Genomic DNA, 16,545 nt, shown 5'->3' with positions numbered 1-16,545 from the left:
GGTCATACAACTAGTAAGTCTGTCAAGCTAGTATTCCAACCCAGGTAGTCTGGCTCAAGAATATGTTATATATATAGCTTCTTCGGCTGTAGCCATTTCCCTTTCACTTAAGACTTTGTATTTTTTAACTTTGCTAAGCTTTTATTTAAAAAAAAAAAAGTTTATTTACTTTGAGAGAGAGAGAAAAGAGAAAGGGCAGAGAGAGATGGAGAGAGAGAACCCTGCACAGGCTCCATGCTGTCAGTACATAGCCCAATGTGGGGCTCCATTCCATGAATAGCGATATTATGCCTTGAGTTGAAATCAAGAGTCAGATGCTTAACTGACTGAGCCACCCAGGCATGCCACTTTGTTAACCTTTTAAAATAGATTCCTATTTTCAAGCATTTAATCCTTCACATTTCACATTCTTAGACATTAGCAGTACTAAAAATAGTTTGATTAGATTATTCCTCAAGATACAAAATTTTTAATTTTGGAGTAACACTTTCGTTTAGACTGAGCATTGTATTAGTCACTTTTAAACAGTCAAGTACACATTTCACAAATTACAATCATCTTTTCCCTAAATTATTTTCTTTATCTCTAATCTTTAACTTCATACCTATTGCAATTCATTTTTTTTTCTACAATTTATTTGGAGAAATTTAAAGAAAACAGAAAGGTACAAAACGTAAGTTCTCATATCGCAGAGTTTATAGCTCTAACATTTAGTCATATTTCTTCTATTGCTTTCTAGAATCCTTTAAAAACTAATTTATTCTTTAATAAGGATGACTATTGTAGAGTAGTATAGGTTTAGCCTGGGAGTAAACATACTTAGTCATAGTGTTTGAATTGCTTTTCTCTTCACTCAGTTTTATATTTCCCTATTGACAGAATTCTGTAGAAAGCACCTTATCTAATTTGGAATGAGGGAATGCCTGATATTCCTCAATTGACCATTCTTGGGCCAATTATTAGTGAGACATAGTTGTTCTTAAGAGATTTCAGCATGGGACAAAGATAGCTTCATGATAAGTATAATAAAGAGTCTCAGGAATAAAAGATATAAAACAAAGGCACAAGTGAATTCTGTTCTGGTAACATCAAAAGTGATTTAGATTTACTCTGATAAGAGGGAGAAGAAAACAATATTAACAATTATTGCAAAGCTGCAATACAATTGACTGACATTTCATAGGGTGTTTGTCCAACAACCTAATTTTAAAGTGAGTTTTTCCACATGAACATTTAGATTACCAACTTAATAACTTATTTTTTTAAATTTTTATTTAAATTCCAGTTAATATACAGAGTAATATTAGTTTCAAGTGTACAATATAGAGATTCAGCACTTTCATACAATACCAGGTGCTCATTACAAACTTAATAACTTATAAAAATGTGGTGTCTAAATAAGTAAAGCAGTCCTCATGAAAGTGCTTCCTTTTTTATTTTTATTATTTTTTTTAATGTTTATTTTTAAGACAGAGATAGAACGTGAGTGGGGGAGGGGCAGAGGGAGAGGGAGACACAGAATCTGAAGCAGGCTCCAGGCTCTGAGCTGTCAGCACAGAGCCTGACATGGGGCTCAAACTCACAAACCATGAGATCATGACCTGAGGCAAAGTATGATGCTTAACTGAGCCACCCAGGCACCCCCTGCCTTTTTTAAATTAAATTATTTCATAAGATCCATCTGCTAATGAGAGCAGCTTTTGGTTTAAAGAGAAATATATAGGGGCATCTGGGTGGCTCAGGTGGTTAAGCCTCCAACTCTTGATCTCAGCTCAGCTCTTGATTTCAGTATCCTGAGTTCAAGCCCTGCACTGGGCTCTGTGCTGGGGTGAAGCCTACTTAAAAAAAAAGAGAGAGAAATAGCAGTAGAGGCTCCTAGTAGAAATATTTTATTACCATAGTTCTTAATATTTATGAGTAAAGGTATTTATTTGGTGGTAAGGTAACCATATTGAAGAAAACCTTGAAATTTCAAATAAAATATTGAAGAAAAAACTAATAACACTTGATAAGATAGAAACTGGCTAATAACTTTATATAAAACTACATTGGTTTCCTGAGGCGATTATTGGATTATCTGAGTTTATGTTTGTTGGACTATCAGTATATCTCATTCTTTTTTTTTTTTTATAATAAAATTTAATTTATTTTTAAATTTACATCCAGGTTAGCATCTAGTGCAACTTGATTTCAGGAGTAGATTCCTTAATGCCCCTTTACCCATTTAGCCCATCCCCCCCCCCACAACCCTTCCAGTAACCCTCTGTTTGTTCTCCATATTTAAGAGTCTCTTATGTTTTGTCCCCCTCCCTGTTTTTGTATTATTTTGCTTCACTTCCCTTATGTTCATCTGTTTTATATCTTAAAGTCCTCATATGAGTGATGTTATATATTTGTCTTTCTCTGACTAATTTTGCTTAGCATAACACCCTGTTCTTCCATCCACGTAGTTGCAAATGGCAATATTTCATTCCTTTTGATTGCTGAGTGGTACTCCATTGTATATATTTACCACATTTTCTTTATCCATTCATCCATTAATGGACATTTGGGTTCTTTGCATACTTTGGCTATTGTTGATAGCGCTGCTATAAACACTGGGGGTGCATGTGTCCCTTCGAAGCAGCATACCTGTATCCCTTGGATAAATCCCTAGTAGTGCAATTGCTGGGTTGTAGGGTAGTTGTATTTTTAGTTTTTTGAGGAACCTCCATGCTGTTTTCCAGAGTGGCTGCACCAGCTTGCATTCCCACCAACAATGCAAAAGAGATCCTCTTTGTCCGCATCCTCGCCAACATCTGTTGTTGCCTGAGTTGTTAATGTTAACCATTCTGACAGGTGTGAGGTGGTATCTCATTGTGGTTTTGATTTGTATTTCCCTGATGATGAGTGATGTTGACCATGTTTTCATGTGTCTGTTAGCCATTTCGATGTCTTCTTTAGAGAAGTATCTATTCATGTCTTTTGCACATTTCTTTATTGGATTATTTGTTTTTTTGGGTGTTAATTATAAGTTCTTTATAGATTTTGGATACTAGCCCTTTATCTGATATGTCATTGGCAAATAACCTTCTCCCATTCCATCAGTTGCCTTTTAGTTTTGCTTATTGTTTCCTCCACTGTGCAGAAGGTTTTTATTTTGATAAGGTCTCAATTATCATGCTCTTGTTAAAGATGGCTAGAGTTTTCTTTCAGCAGAGAGGATACCAAAGAGTATACTTATTTTAGATAGGGTGAATACGATGAACTTGAATAAAAGTTCAGAACTAAAAATATTTATGAAGAAGAAAGGTGAGAAAATAAGCTTGATGAATGATAAGTTTATATTGTAGAGTCAATTCCATTGATGACTTTTGGGTATCTCTCAATTGCTAACCATTGTGCTGAAGAATAAAGTAAGAAAATTGGGATGGAGTCATGTTAGGTAGGGTGGCATATGGCAGTAAAAGTTTAGAAGTAAGCATAGATAATGCAGTATGATGAACCACTGTGATTGCTTGTTAAGTGAAGTAAAAATATATTTAAAGTAAAAGTGTCAAGTGGAATCTTTCTTTATTCATAGAACAGATTAATTGCCATATGCCTTTTATTGATGATATAATAAAACTGCATATTATTAATTTAAATCATTGGCATTTGTAAGAACTTTAAAAAAAAACTTATAGGGGCGCCTGGGTGGCGCAGTCGGTTAAGTGTCCGACTTCAGCCAGGTCACGATCTTGCGGTCCGGGAGTTCGAGCCCCGCGTCAGGCTCTGGGCTGATGGCTCAGAGCCTGGAGCCTGTTTCCGATTCTGTGTCTCCCTCTCTCTCTGCCCCTCCCCCGTTCATGCTCTGTCTCTCTATCTCCCAAAAATAAATAAACGTTGAAAAAAAAAATTAAAAAAAAACATAAACTTTTGACCTAGTCATTCTACTTCTGGAATCTATACTAACAAAGTAATCCTGAATATGTAAAATATCTTGCATGAGAATAGAAATAAAATTATATAAAACGCAAAAATTTGGAAAGGAATCTAATATTCAAGATTATTAAATGGTTGAGTAAATCCTAGTAAATCTCTTTAATGAACTCTCATTAAAATTTTTGTTAATGTGAATGGAACTGGAAGGTATTATGCTGAGTGAAATAAGTCAGAGAAAGACAGATATCATGTTTTCACTTATATGTGGATCATGAGAAACTTAACAGATGACCATGGGGGAAGGGAAGGCTGTAAAAATAGTTACAAACAGAGAGAGAGGGAGGAAAACTACAAGAGACTCTTAAATACAGAGAACGAACTGAGGGTTGATGCTGGGGAGGTCGGGAAGATGGGAAAATGGGTGATGGGCATTGAGGAGGGCATTTGTTGGGATGAACACTGGGTTTTGTATGTAAGTGATGAACCATGGGAATCTACCCCAAAAACCAAGAGCACGCTTTACACACTGTATATTAGCCAATTTGACAATATTATACTAAACACACACACACACACACACACACAGCCTGTATATAAAATTAAACATGAAAAAAATGCCTGGCTAATAAAAGCAGAGTACTGTTTCTGGCAGAAGCATTATTTTCCATTGTAAATACTATGGTTATTAACTCCTTGTGTGATTGTTGGCATCTTTTCATTTTTTTGAGGATATTTTCAATAATTTTGTTTCTGTCTGACTACCCTTACATGACTTTGTAATGCTATTTGGGGGAAATTATGAGAGCTGAGAGGCTCTAATAGAGAATATAAAAAGCATAATCTCAGAGTGTTTTAACAATGTTGTCATTGGTATTTTCAAAATGCTGTTTCTGGTGTGTTTTAGCTACATACACAAATTGTGACATTCTCTGAGACATGTATTATATTTTATAATGTTATAAGCAAAGAGTCACTGACTTGGATTTTATTACAAATATATTGAGATTATATTATAAAAAAGATTTTGTTAATGTGTATGAAATAACATGGAAAAATTTTGAGTTCAGTGAGAAAAAGCAATATATAAAATATGGACATCTAAGATAGTATAAAAATGTACATAGAAAAGAACTAGAAGGAAACATATGCACAATGATGGATATTTGGGTGTGGATTACCAGGTGATTCTTTTTTCTTTTGTCTTCTAAAGTTTCTTTAAAAAATAATAGGTATATGAAATGCATAAAATTTCTCTTATTTGGAACTGTAATTGGTAGGTAAACATTGGTTTACTGTTTTTTTTTTTTATATATGAAATTAATTGTCAAATTGGTTTCCATACAACACCCAGTGCTCATCCCAAAAGGTGCCCTCCTCAATACCCATCACCCACCCTCTCCTCCCTCCCACCACCCATCAACCCTCAGTTTGCTCTCAGTTCTCAACAGTCTCCTATGCTTTGGCTCTCTCCCACTCTAACCTCTTTTTTTTTTTTTTTTTTTTTCCTTCTCCTCCCCCATGGGTTCCTGTTAAGTTTCTCAGGATCCACATTGGGGTGAAACCATATGGTATCTGTGTTTCTCTGTATGGCTTATTTCACTTAGCATCACACTCTCCAGTTCCATCCACGTTGCTACAAAAGGCCATATTTCATTTTTTCTCATTGCCACGTAGTATTCCATTGTGTATATAAACCACAATTCTTTATCCATTCATCAGTTGATGGACATTTAGGCTCTTTCCATAATTTGGCTATTGTTGAGAGTGCTGCTATGAACATTGGGGTACAAGTGCCCCTATGCATCAGTACTCCTGTGTCCCTTGGATAAATTCCTAGCAGTGCTGTTGCTGGGTCATAGGGTAGGTCTATTTTTAATTTTCTGAGGAACCTCCACACTGCTTTCCAGAGCAGCTGCACCAATTTGCATTCCCACCAACAGTGCAAGAGGGTTCCCGTTTCTCCACATCCTCTCCAGCATCTATAGTCTCCTGATTTGTTCATTTTGGCCACTCTGACTGGCGTGAGGTGATACCTGAGTGTGGTTTTGATTTGTATTTCCCTGATAAGGAGCGACGCTGAACATCTTTTCATGTGCCTGTTGGCCATCCGGATGTCTTCTTTAGAGAAGTGTCTATTCATGTATTCTGCCCATTTCTTCACTGGGTTATTTGCTTTTCGGGTGTGGAGTTTGGTGAGCTCTTTATAGATTTTGGATACTAGCCCTTTATCTGATATGTCATTTGCAAATATCTTTTCCCATTCCGTTGGTTGCCTTTTAGTTTTGTTGGTTGTTTCCTTTGCTGTGCAGAAGCTTTTTATCTTCATAAGGTCCCAGTAATTCACTTTTGCTTTTAATTCCCTTGCCTTTGGGGATGTGTCGAGTAAGAGATTGCTACGGCTGAGGTCAGAGAGGTCTTTTCCTGCTTTCTCCTCTAAGGTTTTGATGGTTTCCTGTCTCACATTCAGGTCCTTGATCCATTTTGAGTTTATTTTTGTGAATGGTGTGAGAAAGTGGTCTAGTTTCAACCTTCTGCATGTTGCTGTCCAGTTCTCCCAGCACCATTTGTTAAAGAGACTGTCTTTTTTCCATTGGATGTTCTTTCCTGCTTTGTCAAAGATGAGTTGGCCATACGTTTGTGGGTCTAGTTCTGGGGTTTCTATTCTATTCCATTGGTCTATGTGTCTGTTTTTGTGCCAATACCATGCTGTCTTGATGATGACAGCTTTGTAGTAGAGGCTAAAGTCCGGGATTGTGATGCCTCCTGCTTTGGTCTTCTTCTTCAAAATTACTTTGGCTATTCGGGGCCTTTTGTGGTTCCATATGAATTTTAGGATTGCTTGTTCTAGTTTTGAGAAGAATGCTGGTGCAATTTTGATTGGGATTGCATTGAATGTGTAGATAGCTTTGGGTAGTATTGACATTTTGACAATATTTATTCTTCCAATCCATGAGCAGGGAATGTCTTTCCATTTCTTTAAATCTTCTTCAATTACCTTCATAAGCTTTCTATAGTTTTCAGCATACAGATCCTTTACATCTTTGGTTAGATTTATTCCTAGGTATTTTATGCTTCTTGGTGCAATTGTGAATGGGATCAGTTTCTTTATTTGTCTTTCTGTTGCTTCCTTGTTAGTGTATAAGAATGCAACTGATTTCTGTACATTGATTTTGTATCCTGCAACTTTGCTGAATTCATGTATCAGTGCTAGCAGACTTTTGGTGGAGTCTGTCGGATTTTCCATGTATAATATCATGTCATCTGCCAAAAGCGAAAGCTTGACTTCATCTTTGCCAATTTTGATGCCTTTGATTTCCTTTTGTTGTCTGATTGCTGATGCTAGAACTTCCAGCACTATGTTAAACAACAGCGGTGAGAGTGGGCATCCCTGTCGTGTTCCTGATCTCAGGGAAAAAGCTCTCAGTTTTTCCCCGTTGAGGATGATGTTAGCTGTGGGCTTTTCATAAATGGCTTTTATGATCTTTAAGTATGTTCCTTCTATCCCGACTTTCTCAAGGGTTTTTATTAAGAAAGGGTGCTGGATTTTGTCAAAGGCCTTTTCTGCATCGATTGACAGGATCATATGGTTTTTCTCTTTTTTTTTGTTAATGTGATGTATCACGTTGATTGATTTGCGAATGTTGAACCAGCCCTGCATCCCAGGAATGAATCCCACTTGATCATGGTGAATAATTCTTTTTATATGCCGTTGAATTCGATTTGCTAGTATCTTATTGAGAATTTTTGCATCCATATTCATCAGGGATATTGGCCTGTAGTTCTCTTTTTTGACTGGGTCTCTGTCTGGTTTAGGAATCAAAGTAATACTGGCTTCATAGAATGAGTCTGGAAGTTTTCCTTCCCTTTCTATTTCTTGGAATAGCTTGAGAAGGATAGGTATTATCTCTGCTTTAAACGTCTGGTAGAACTCCCCTGGGAAGCCATCTGGTCCTGGACTCTTATTTTTTGGGAGATTTTTGATAACCGATTCAATTTCTTCGCTGGTTATGGGTCTGTTCAAGCTTTCTATTTCCTCCTGATTGAGTTTTGGAAGAGTGTCGGTGTTCAGGAATTTGTCCATTTCTTCCAGGTTGTCCAATTTGTTGGCATATAATTTTTCATAGTATTCCCTGATAATTGTTTGTATCTCTGAGGGATTGGTTGTAATAATTCCATTTTCATTCATGATTTTATCTATTTGGGTCATCTCCCGTTTCTTTTTGAGAAGCCTGGCTAGAGGTTTGTCAATTTTGTTTATTTTTTCAAAAAACCAACTCTTGGTTTCGTTGATCTGCTCTACAGTTTTTTTAGATTCTATATTGTTTATTTCTGCTCTGATCTTTATTATTTCTCTTCTTCTGCTGGGTTTAGGCTGCCTTTGCTGTTCTGCTTCTATTTCCTTTAGGTGTGCTGTTAGATTTTGTATTTGGGATTTTTCTTGTTTCTTGAGATAGGCCTGGATTGCAATGTATTTTCCTCTCAGGACTGCCTTCGCTGCGTCCCAAAGCGTTTGGATTGTTGTATTTTCATTTTCGTTTGTTTCCATATATTTTTTAATTTCTTCTCGAATTGCCTGGTTGACCCACTCATTCGTTAGTAGGGTGTTCTTTAACCTCCATGCTTTTGGAGGTTTTCCAGACTTTTTTCTGTGGTTGATTTCAAGCTTCATAGCATTGTGGTCTGAAAGTATGCATGGTATAATTTCAGTTCTTGTAAACTTATGAAGGGCTGTTTTGTGACCCAGTATATGATCTATCTTGGAGAATGTTCCATGTGCACTCGAGAAGAAAGTATATTCTGTTGCTTTGGGATGCAGAGTTCTAAATATATCTGTCAAGTCCATCTGATCCAATGTCTCATTCAGGGCCCTTGTTTCTTTATTGACCGTGTGTCTAGATGATCTATCCATTTCTGTAAGTGGGGTGTTAAAGTCCCCTGCAATTACCACATTCTTATCAATAAGGTTGCTTATGTTTATGAGTAATTGTTTTATGTATTTGGGCGCTCCGGTATTCGGCGCATAGACATTTATAATTGTTAGCTCTTCCTGATGGATAGACCCTGTCACTATTATATAATGTCCTTCTTCATCTCTTGTTACAGCCTTTAATTTAAAGTCTAGTTTGTCTGATATAAGTATGGCTACTCCAGCTTTCTTTTGGCTTCCAGTAGCATGATAAATAGTTCTCCATCCCCTCACTCTCAATCTGAAGGTGTCCTCAGGTCTAAAATGAGTCTCTTGTAGACAGCAAATAGATGGGTCTTGTTTTTTTATCCATTCTGATACCCTATGTCTTTTGGTTGGCGCATTTAATCCATTTACATTCAGTGTTATTATAGAAAGGTATGGGTTTAGAGTCATTGTGATGTCTGTATGTTTTATGCTTGTAGTGATGTCTCTGGTACTTTGTCTCACAGGGTCCCCCTTAGGATCTCTTGTAGGGCTGGTTTAGTGGTGACAAATTCCTTCAGTTTTTGTTTGTTTGGGAAGACCTTTATCTCTCCTTCTATTCTAAATGACAGACTTGCTGGATAAAGGATTCTCGGCTGCATATTTTTTCTGTCTAGCACACTGAAAATCTCGTGCCAATTCTTTCTGGCCTGCCAAGTTTCAAAAGAGAGATCAGTCACGAGTCTTATAGGTCTCCCTTTATATGTGAGGGCACGTTTACCCCTTGCTGCTTTCAGAATTTTCTCTTTATCCTTGTATTTTGCCAGTTTCACTATGATATGTCGTGCAGAAGATCAATTCAAGTTACGTCTGAAGGGTGTTCTTTGTGCCTCTTGGATTTCAATGCCTTTTTTCTTCCCCACTTCAGGGAAGTTCTCAGCTATTATTTCTTCAAGTACCCCTTCAGCACCTTTCCCTCTCTCTTCCTCCTCTGGGATACCAATTATGCGTATATTATTTCTTTTTAGTGTATCGCTTAGTTCTCTAATTTTCCCCTCATACTCCTGGATTTTTTTATCTCTCTTTTTCTCAGCTTCCTCTTTTTCCATAACTTTATCTTCTAGTTCACCTATTCTCTCCTCTGCCTCTTCAATCCGAGCCGTGGTGGTTTCCATTTTGTTATGCATTTCGTTTAAAGCGTTTTTCAGCTCCTCGTGACTGTTTCTTAGTCCCTTGATCTCTGTAGCAAGAGATTCTCTGCTGTGAGCTATACTGTTTTCAAGCCCAGCGATTAATTTTATGACTATTATTCTAAATTCACTTTCTGTTATATTATTTAAATCCTTTTTGATCAGCTCATTAGCTGTTGTTATTTCCTGGAGATTCTTCTGAGGGGAATTCTTCCGCTTGGTCATTTTGGATAGTCCCTGGCGTGGTGAGGACCTGCAGGGCACTTCCCCTCTGCTGTGGTGTATAACTGGAGTTGGTGGGCGGAGCCGCAGTCAGACCTGATGTCTGCCCCCAGCCCACCGCTGTGTCCACAGTCAGACTGGTGTGTGCCTTCTCTTCCCCTTTCCTAGGGGCGGGATTCACTGTGGGGTGGGGTGGCCTGTCTGGGCTACTTGCACACTGCCAGGCTTGTGATGCTGGGGAAATGGTGTCTTAGCTGGGGTGGGCAGGCAAGGTGCACAGGGGCAGGAGGGGCAGGCTTAGCTTGCTTCTCCTTAGGTGATCCACTTCAGGAGGGGCCCTGTGGCAGCAGCAGGGAGTCAGATCCGCTGCCGGAGGTTTGGCTCCGCAGAAGCACAGAGTTGGGTGTTTGCGCGGAGCGAGCAAGTTCCCTGGCAGGAACTGGTTCCCTTTGAGATTTTGGCTGGGGGATGGGCGGGGGAGATGGCGCTGGCGAGCGCCTTTGTTCCCCACCAAACTGAGCTCTGTCGTCAGGGGGCTCAGCAGCTCTCCTTCCCTTTGTCCTCCAGCCTTCCCGCTTTCTGAGCAGAGCTGTTAACTTATGACCTCCCAGCCGCTAAGTCGCGCTTGCTGTCGGAACACAGTCCGTCAGGCCCCTCCGCTTTTTGCAAGCCAGACTTGGGGGCTCTGCTTGGCCGGCGAGCCGCTCCTCCGCCCCGGCTCCCTCCCGCCAGTCCGTGGAGCGCGCACCGCCTCGCCGCCCTTCCTACCCTCTTCCGTGGGCCTCTCGTCTGGGCTTGGCTCCGGCGACTCCGTTCTGCTAATCCTCTGGTGGTTTTCTGTGTTATTTAGGCAGGTGTAGGTGGTATCTAAGTGATCCAGCAGGACGCGCGGTGAGCCCAGCGTCCTCCTACGCCGCCATCTTCCTCAGTTCAACATTGGTTTACTGTTAATCATTTAGCTGTATCTTAATCATCTTTTAATATTTCAGCATAAAACTTCTTCTTACAAAAGAAAATTCCTTTTTGTCTGGTGTTATATTTATATTTTGTTGTCTGAATTTCAATTAATTTTGCTTTCTGTCTCCCACTCCCATGATTTTAGATTTAATTCAAGACTGGTCTAGTGATAGTGCTCCAGACATTTTTTCATTTGTGCCATATACATGGAATTTTAAAATCATGTTTCATCAATTTGAAATGATTTGGGCTGCTAATCAACACAATTGGATTGATTGTTCCACTAAACAACAAGAAAATGGTAAGAACATGAAAATTAAGTATTCTGTTCATTAAGACAAATGCCAAAAAAGGAAATTGATGTTGAATTTATAGTTTTAATGGAAACTAGAATTGATCTTTTTCCATTGTCTTATAATACTTTCAGGGAACTATTTCAGAGTATGTATTAGACTGAGCATATTGTCTTTAATTTTTTTAGGTATGTATTTAAGGCAATTTTGATTTCAAGTTTTATTGAAGTTAATTTTTTTTTCTCTTTTTGTTAGTGTATCTGGCAGCCTGTGGGGAAACATTAAACATTGATTTCTCTTTGCCTTTTACGGACTTTGTTCCAGCTACGTGTAACACCAAGTTCTCTTTAAGAGTACGTATAATTGCATACATTCCTTATTCCACAGGTTTATTAGTAAGTTTGATTTCCCAAAGCTTACCTTTACTTTTCCCTGCCTATCCCATTGCCATCCTCTAGTATTTTAGCTTTCCACCATTGTTTATGAGCTTCATTGTCACAGAAATACTGCTGCTTCACTTTTGTAGTCAACTGTGATGTTCTGTCATTCTCCTAAGTTTCCCAACTTCCCCTGAGGAGTTGGGCAATAAAAAGAAAATTCCAAGTTGATTATTTTCTTACCGTTCATTTCTAACCCTTGTGGCTAACCTACATGTTCTTTTGAAAACCCCCTCTAATGTTACAGTGTATGAACTAGATTTTACACTTCCCTGTATTCCGTTACTAATTGTAAACATGAATTCAGGGAATAGCCACAAATACCTTTTTTCCTTTTATATGAAAGGCAGCTCTAATGTTAAAAATTCTGTGGAACACCTAATTTTAGCATATGGGCAATCAGAAGTTGTTGTATTGCTGGAGGTGTGGTGGTAAAAAAAATAGCAACAACAATAATAAGAACTGCTAACACCTATTAAACATTTTCTGTGTTCTGGACACTATTCCAATTGCTTTATGCGTATTAACTCATTTCATTCTCAGAACAATCCACTTGAGGTAGTTGTTTTACCTGCATTTATGAAATAGGAAACTGAGAAGCTGAGTTTATGTAACTTGTCATGTGACTAGTGAATGGCTGAGTTGGAATTTGAATCCAAGTGGTAAAGGTTAGGGCTCCATTCTCTTAACCACTCTACTATGCTGCCTGTTAAGAAATCAGGCATCAGGAGCATTTGGGTGGCTCAGTAGGTTAAGCATCTGACTTCGGCTCAGGTCGTGATCTCAGGGTTCATGAGTTCGAGCCCCATATCGGGCTCTGTGCTGATAGCTCAGAGCCTGGAACCTGCTTCAAATTCTGTGTCTCCCTCTCTCTCTTTGTCCCTCCCCCACTCATACTCTGTCTGTCTCTAAATTAAACTAAATAAATATTTTAAAAAAATGAAAAAAACAAAAAAGGAAATCAGGCATCATGGCACCCTGATGTTTATTGCAACATTATTACAATAACCAAATTATGGAAAGAGCCTACATGTCCATTGACTGATTAATGGATAAAGAAGTTGTGGTATATATCTACAGTGGAATATTACTCAACTATAAAAATGAGTGAAATCTTGCCATTTGCAATGACATGGATGGAGCTAGAGTGTATTAATGCTAAGCAAAGTAAGTCAGAGGAAGACAAATACCATATGATTTCACTCATGTAGAATGTAAGAAACAAAACATATGAACAGAGGGGGAAAAAAGGAGAGGCAAACCATAAAACAGACTCTTAACAATAAAGAAGGGAGGGTTGCTGGAGGGGAGGTGGGCAGGAGAATGGGCCAAATTGGTGATGGGAATTAAGGATGGTACTTCTGATGAGCACTAGGTATTATTACCTGTAAGTGATGAATCACTAAATTCTACTCCTGAAACTAGTATTACACTATATGTTAACTAACTGGAGTTAAATTTTTTTTTTAATGTTTATTTATTTTTGAGACAGAGAGAGACAGAGCCTGGGGAGACAGAGAGACAGAGAGACAGACAGACAGGGGAGGGTCAGAGAGAGAGGGAGACACAGAATCTGAAACAGGCTCCAAGCTCTGAGCTGTCAGCACAGAGCCCGACACAGGGCTTGAACTTACAGACCACAAGATCATAACCTGAGCTGAAGTCAGACGTTCAACCGACTGAGCCACCTACGCGCCCCAACTAACTGGAGTTTAAATAAAAACTTGAATAAAATAAAATAAAATTCTTTAATAATAAAAGCTGAAAAAAAAGAAGGAGAGGGAGAGGGAGAGGGAGAGGGAGAGGGAGAGGGAGAGGGAGAGAGAAAGAAAGAAAGAAAGAAAGAAAGAAAGAAAGAAAGAAAGAAAGAAAGAAAAGCAAAGAAGTCAAGCATGTCAGGCTGACTGCTTGAACAAGATTAGGGCACCGACCTATAAGGAAAAAAGTGAAGCCAAATGAAGATCCTTTGGGGTATCAATTCAGAATTCTTCTCCTTAAAAAAAAAAATGTTTATTTATTTATTTTGAGTCATAGGAGAGCACAAATTGGGGAGGGGCAGAGAGGAAATCACAAGCAGATTCTATACTTACAATCGTAAGATCATGACCTATGTTGAAATCAAGAGTCTGGCACTCAGCCAACTGAGCCACCCAGGCACCCCTTCAATTCAGAATTCTTAAAAGCCAATTGATGAACCAAGACTTAACTAGAATCAAGAGACAATCATATTTTAAAATTTAATAAAATGCAGAACATATACCACCTGAATTTAGCTGGTTTAAAATTTTTTTTTTTTTACTGAATTACATGTGAAATACCCATGGATACCATCAAAGATCATCTTTTTTACTATTTTGTGGAAACCATGCTATTTATTTCCTTGATTTTCTTAACTTATCAGAATTTACTTATAGTCCATATAAAATCTTAACTCTGTTATTTAATTGACCGTTCATTGTAAAATCTGCCTTTTGTATTTCTTTTGTATTCTGAAGATTATTATAGATAGGTTTGGCTATAATTAGAAATTTAACATCTTTGTGTACCTGTTGTATTACTTTGGCTTATAATAAATTCTTTTTTAGGGAGAAGATGTTGATCTTCATTTATTTCTACCAGATTGCCACCCTAGTAAATATTCATTATTTATGCTGGTGAAGAATTGCCACCCAAACAAAATGACTCATGATACCGGTATTCCTGCTGAGTGTCAAAGTGGGCAGAAAACTGTTAAACCAAAATGGCGGAACATTACACAAGAAAAGTGAGTATTTTGTGTTTGTATGTGGAGAAATTATTCTTCTGATTCTTTCAAAGAATAATGATAAAAGTTGATTATCTGTAACTAGCGTTTGGATACAATTAAAGGAATAAGTACCTGACTAGAACTTAATTTTTTGTTCTTCACAGAGCTGGTTGGGTTGAATGCTGGACTGTCCCAAGTGTCATGCTCACAATTGATTACACATGGCATCCAATTTATCCGCAAAAAGCAGATGAGCAGCTAAAGCAATCGTGTAAGTGTTTTTGTATAATTTGTACTTTGAAACATCTGGTTTTATGATTGATAACTATTAAAGGTATAAGAAATTGTTTTTAATGTTGGAAATGCATCTGTTCTTTTGTCATAATTGTATACATTTAAAAATCTGTTAAGTAATTGTGGCATAATTATAACTAACTTTCATTGAGCATTTACTGTGTATCAACTGCAATAAAACCTTGGTTTGTGAGCATAATTCATGATTGTAATCCAAAGCACTTGTATATCAAAGAAATACAAGAAATAATGGAAACTTAGATGATTCGTTTCACAACCCAAAAATATTCATATAAAAATGATTGCAGTATTGTAATTTTGTAATACAAACTATTAATGAAAATACAAAATTTAAAGAGAAATAATTTGGCTGGTGTGAGGGAGACAAGAGAGAGGAGGGTTATTGTGTAGGATGACTTTCACTATCAGTAACAGAATCACTATTATTGGCTTAACGGAATATTTTTCTGACAAGGGTCATTGTATACACTTGCATGGATGTTGACTATAGCACAGTATTAATAAACTCTTGTCATATATCGTATTTAATGCAACTGGCAATACGGCAGCAGAGGGAAGGGTTCATATCTGCAGGCAGCCTGATCTAGAATGAAGCAAAGCATTCCCAAGCTTACTCTTGAATGGAAAAGCAAAGGACTGTCCATAGGTGCTTTGAAGTGACAAAAAATACACTAGTGCCAGTTGTGGGTACCTTCCAACTTGCTGAAAAATCACTGATTGCTGCCAAACATCGTGGCCTGAGACCAAGCACCAAGCATCCGAGCATGGGAGATGATCACTCACAATCCCGCAGAGAGGGAGAGAGAGAGAAGAACCATTGACTCAGTTGTGATCATGTGACATTTGGCATCACATGCTACTCATATTGTAAGACATCGTTCATTTATCAAGTTAAAATTTATTAGAAATGTTTGCTCATCTTGCAGAATACTGGCAGAGCAAGTTATTTGCAATCCAAGGTTTTACTGTACTAGATAAGCTATTTCCTGGTTTACATTATCTCATTTAATCCTTATAACAATTCTGTGAGATAAATGTTATTATTGTCATCGTAGAGTTGAACAAATAATGCTTAGAGAAAGTAAATAATTTTTTCAAGTTCTACCAACTAGAAACAGAAGAGCTGTAATATCAAATAAGGTGCATGTGAGTATATACATAAACCACTTGGTTTCATGAAATGATATTTTTTTTTGAAATGTTAGTTTTTTTTTAAATGTACTTTCACAATTATATCATTTCATAATTATTCCAAACTGGAATTAGAATCAAGTGATTTTTAATTTGTATTTTTCCAGTGAGTTAAGAGTTAAAGAATAGTTTTCATAATTGTTCTTATGTTTGGAGCTTGATAATGTCACACTGTATTTGAATTAAAAAAAAAAATTAAGTTTATTTATTGTGAGAGAGTGGGGGAGGAGCAAAGAGAAAGAGGGAGAGACAGAATCCCAAGCAGGCTCTGCACAGCGCAGAGCCTGTTGCAGGGCCTGAACCCATGAAACCGTGAGATCATGACATGAGCTGAAACCAAGAGTCAGACACTTAACTGACTGAGCCACCCAGGTGCCCTGATAATGTCATGCTGTATTTG

General features: G+C 37.7%; 1 protein-coding gene across 10 annotated transcripts in view; it reads left to right on the top strand.

The window, feature by feature from the left end:
• BLTP1 (bridge-like lipid transfer protein family member 1) overlaps positions 1-16,545 on the top strand; it is a 220,428-nt gene that overhangs the window by 54,018 nt on the left and 149,865 nt on the right. For all 10 annotated transcript variants that reach the window (XM_040474633.1, XM_040474632.1, XM_040474634.1 and 7 more), the window contains 4 exons: positions 11,309-11,464; positions 11,712-11,809; positions 14,479-14,657; positions 14,804-14,910. In XM_040474633.1, coding sequence (XP_040330567.1) covers positions 11,309-11,464; positions 11,712-11,809; positions 14,479-14,657; positions 14,804-14,910 — 540 coding nt within the window. The remainder of the gene's footprint in view (positions 1-11,308; positions 11,465-11,711; positions 11,810-14,478; positions 14,658-14,803; positions 14,911-16,545) is intronic.

The sequence above is a fragment of the Herpailurus yagouaroundi genome, unplaced genomic scaffold (genome assembly GCF_014898765.1).
Source record: "Herpailurus yagouaroundi ecotype Mexico unplaced genomic scaffold, PumYag 28, whole genome shotgun sequence".
Classification (NCBI taxonomy): domain Eukaryota; kingdom Metazoa; phylum Chordata; class Mammalia; order Carnivora; family Felidae; genus Herpailurus; species Herpailurus yagouaroundi.
The sequence above is the reverse complement of the archived record's forward strand: the minus strand, read 5'-3'. Positions and strand labels throughout refer to the sequence as shown.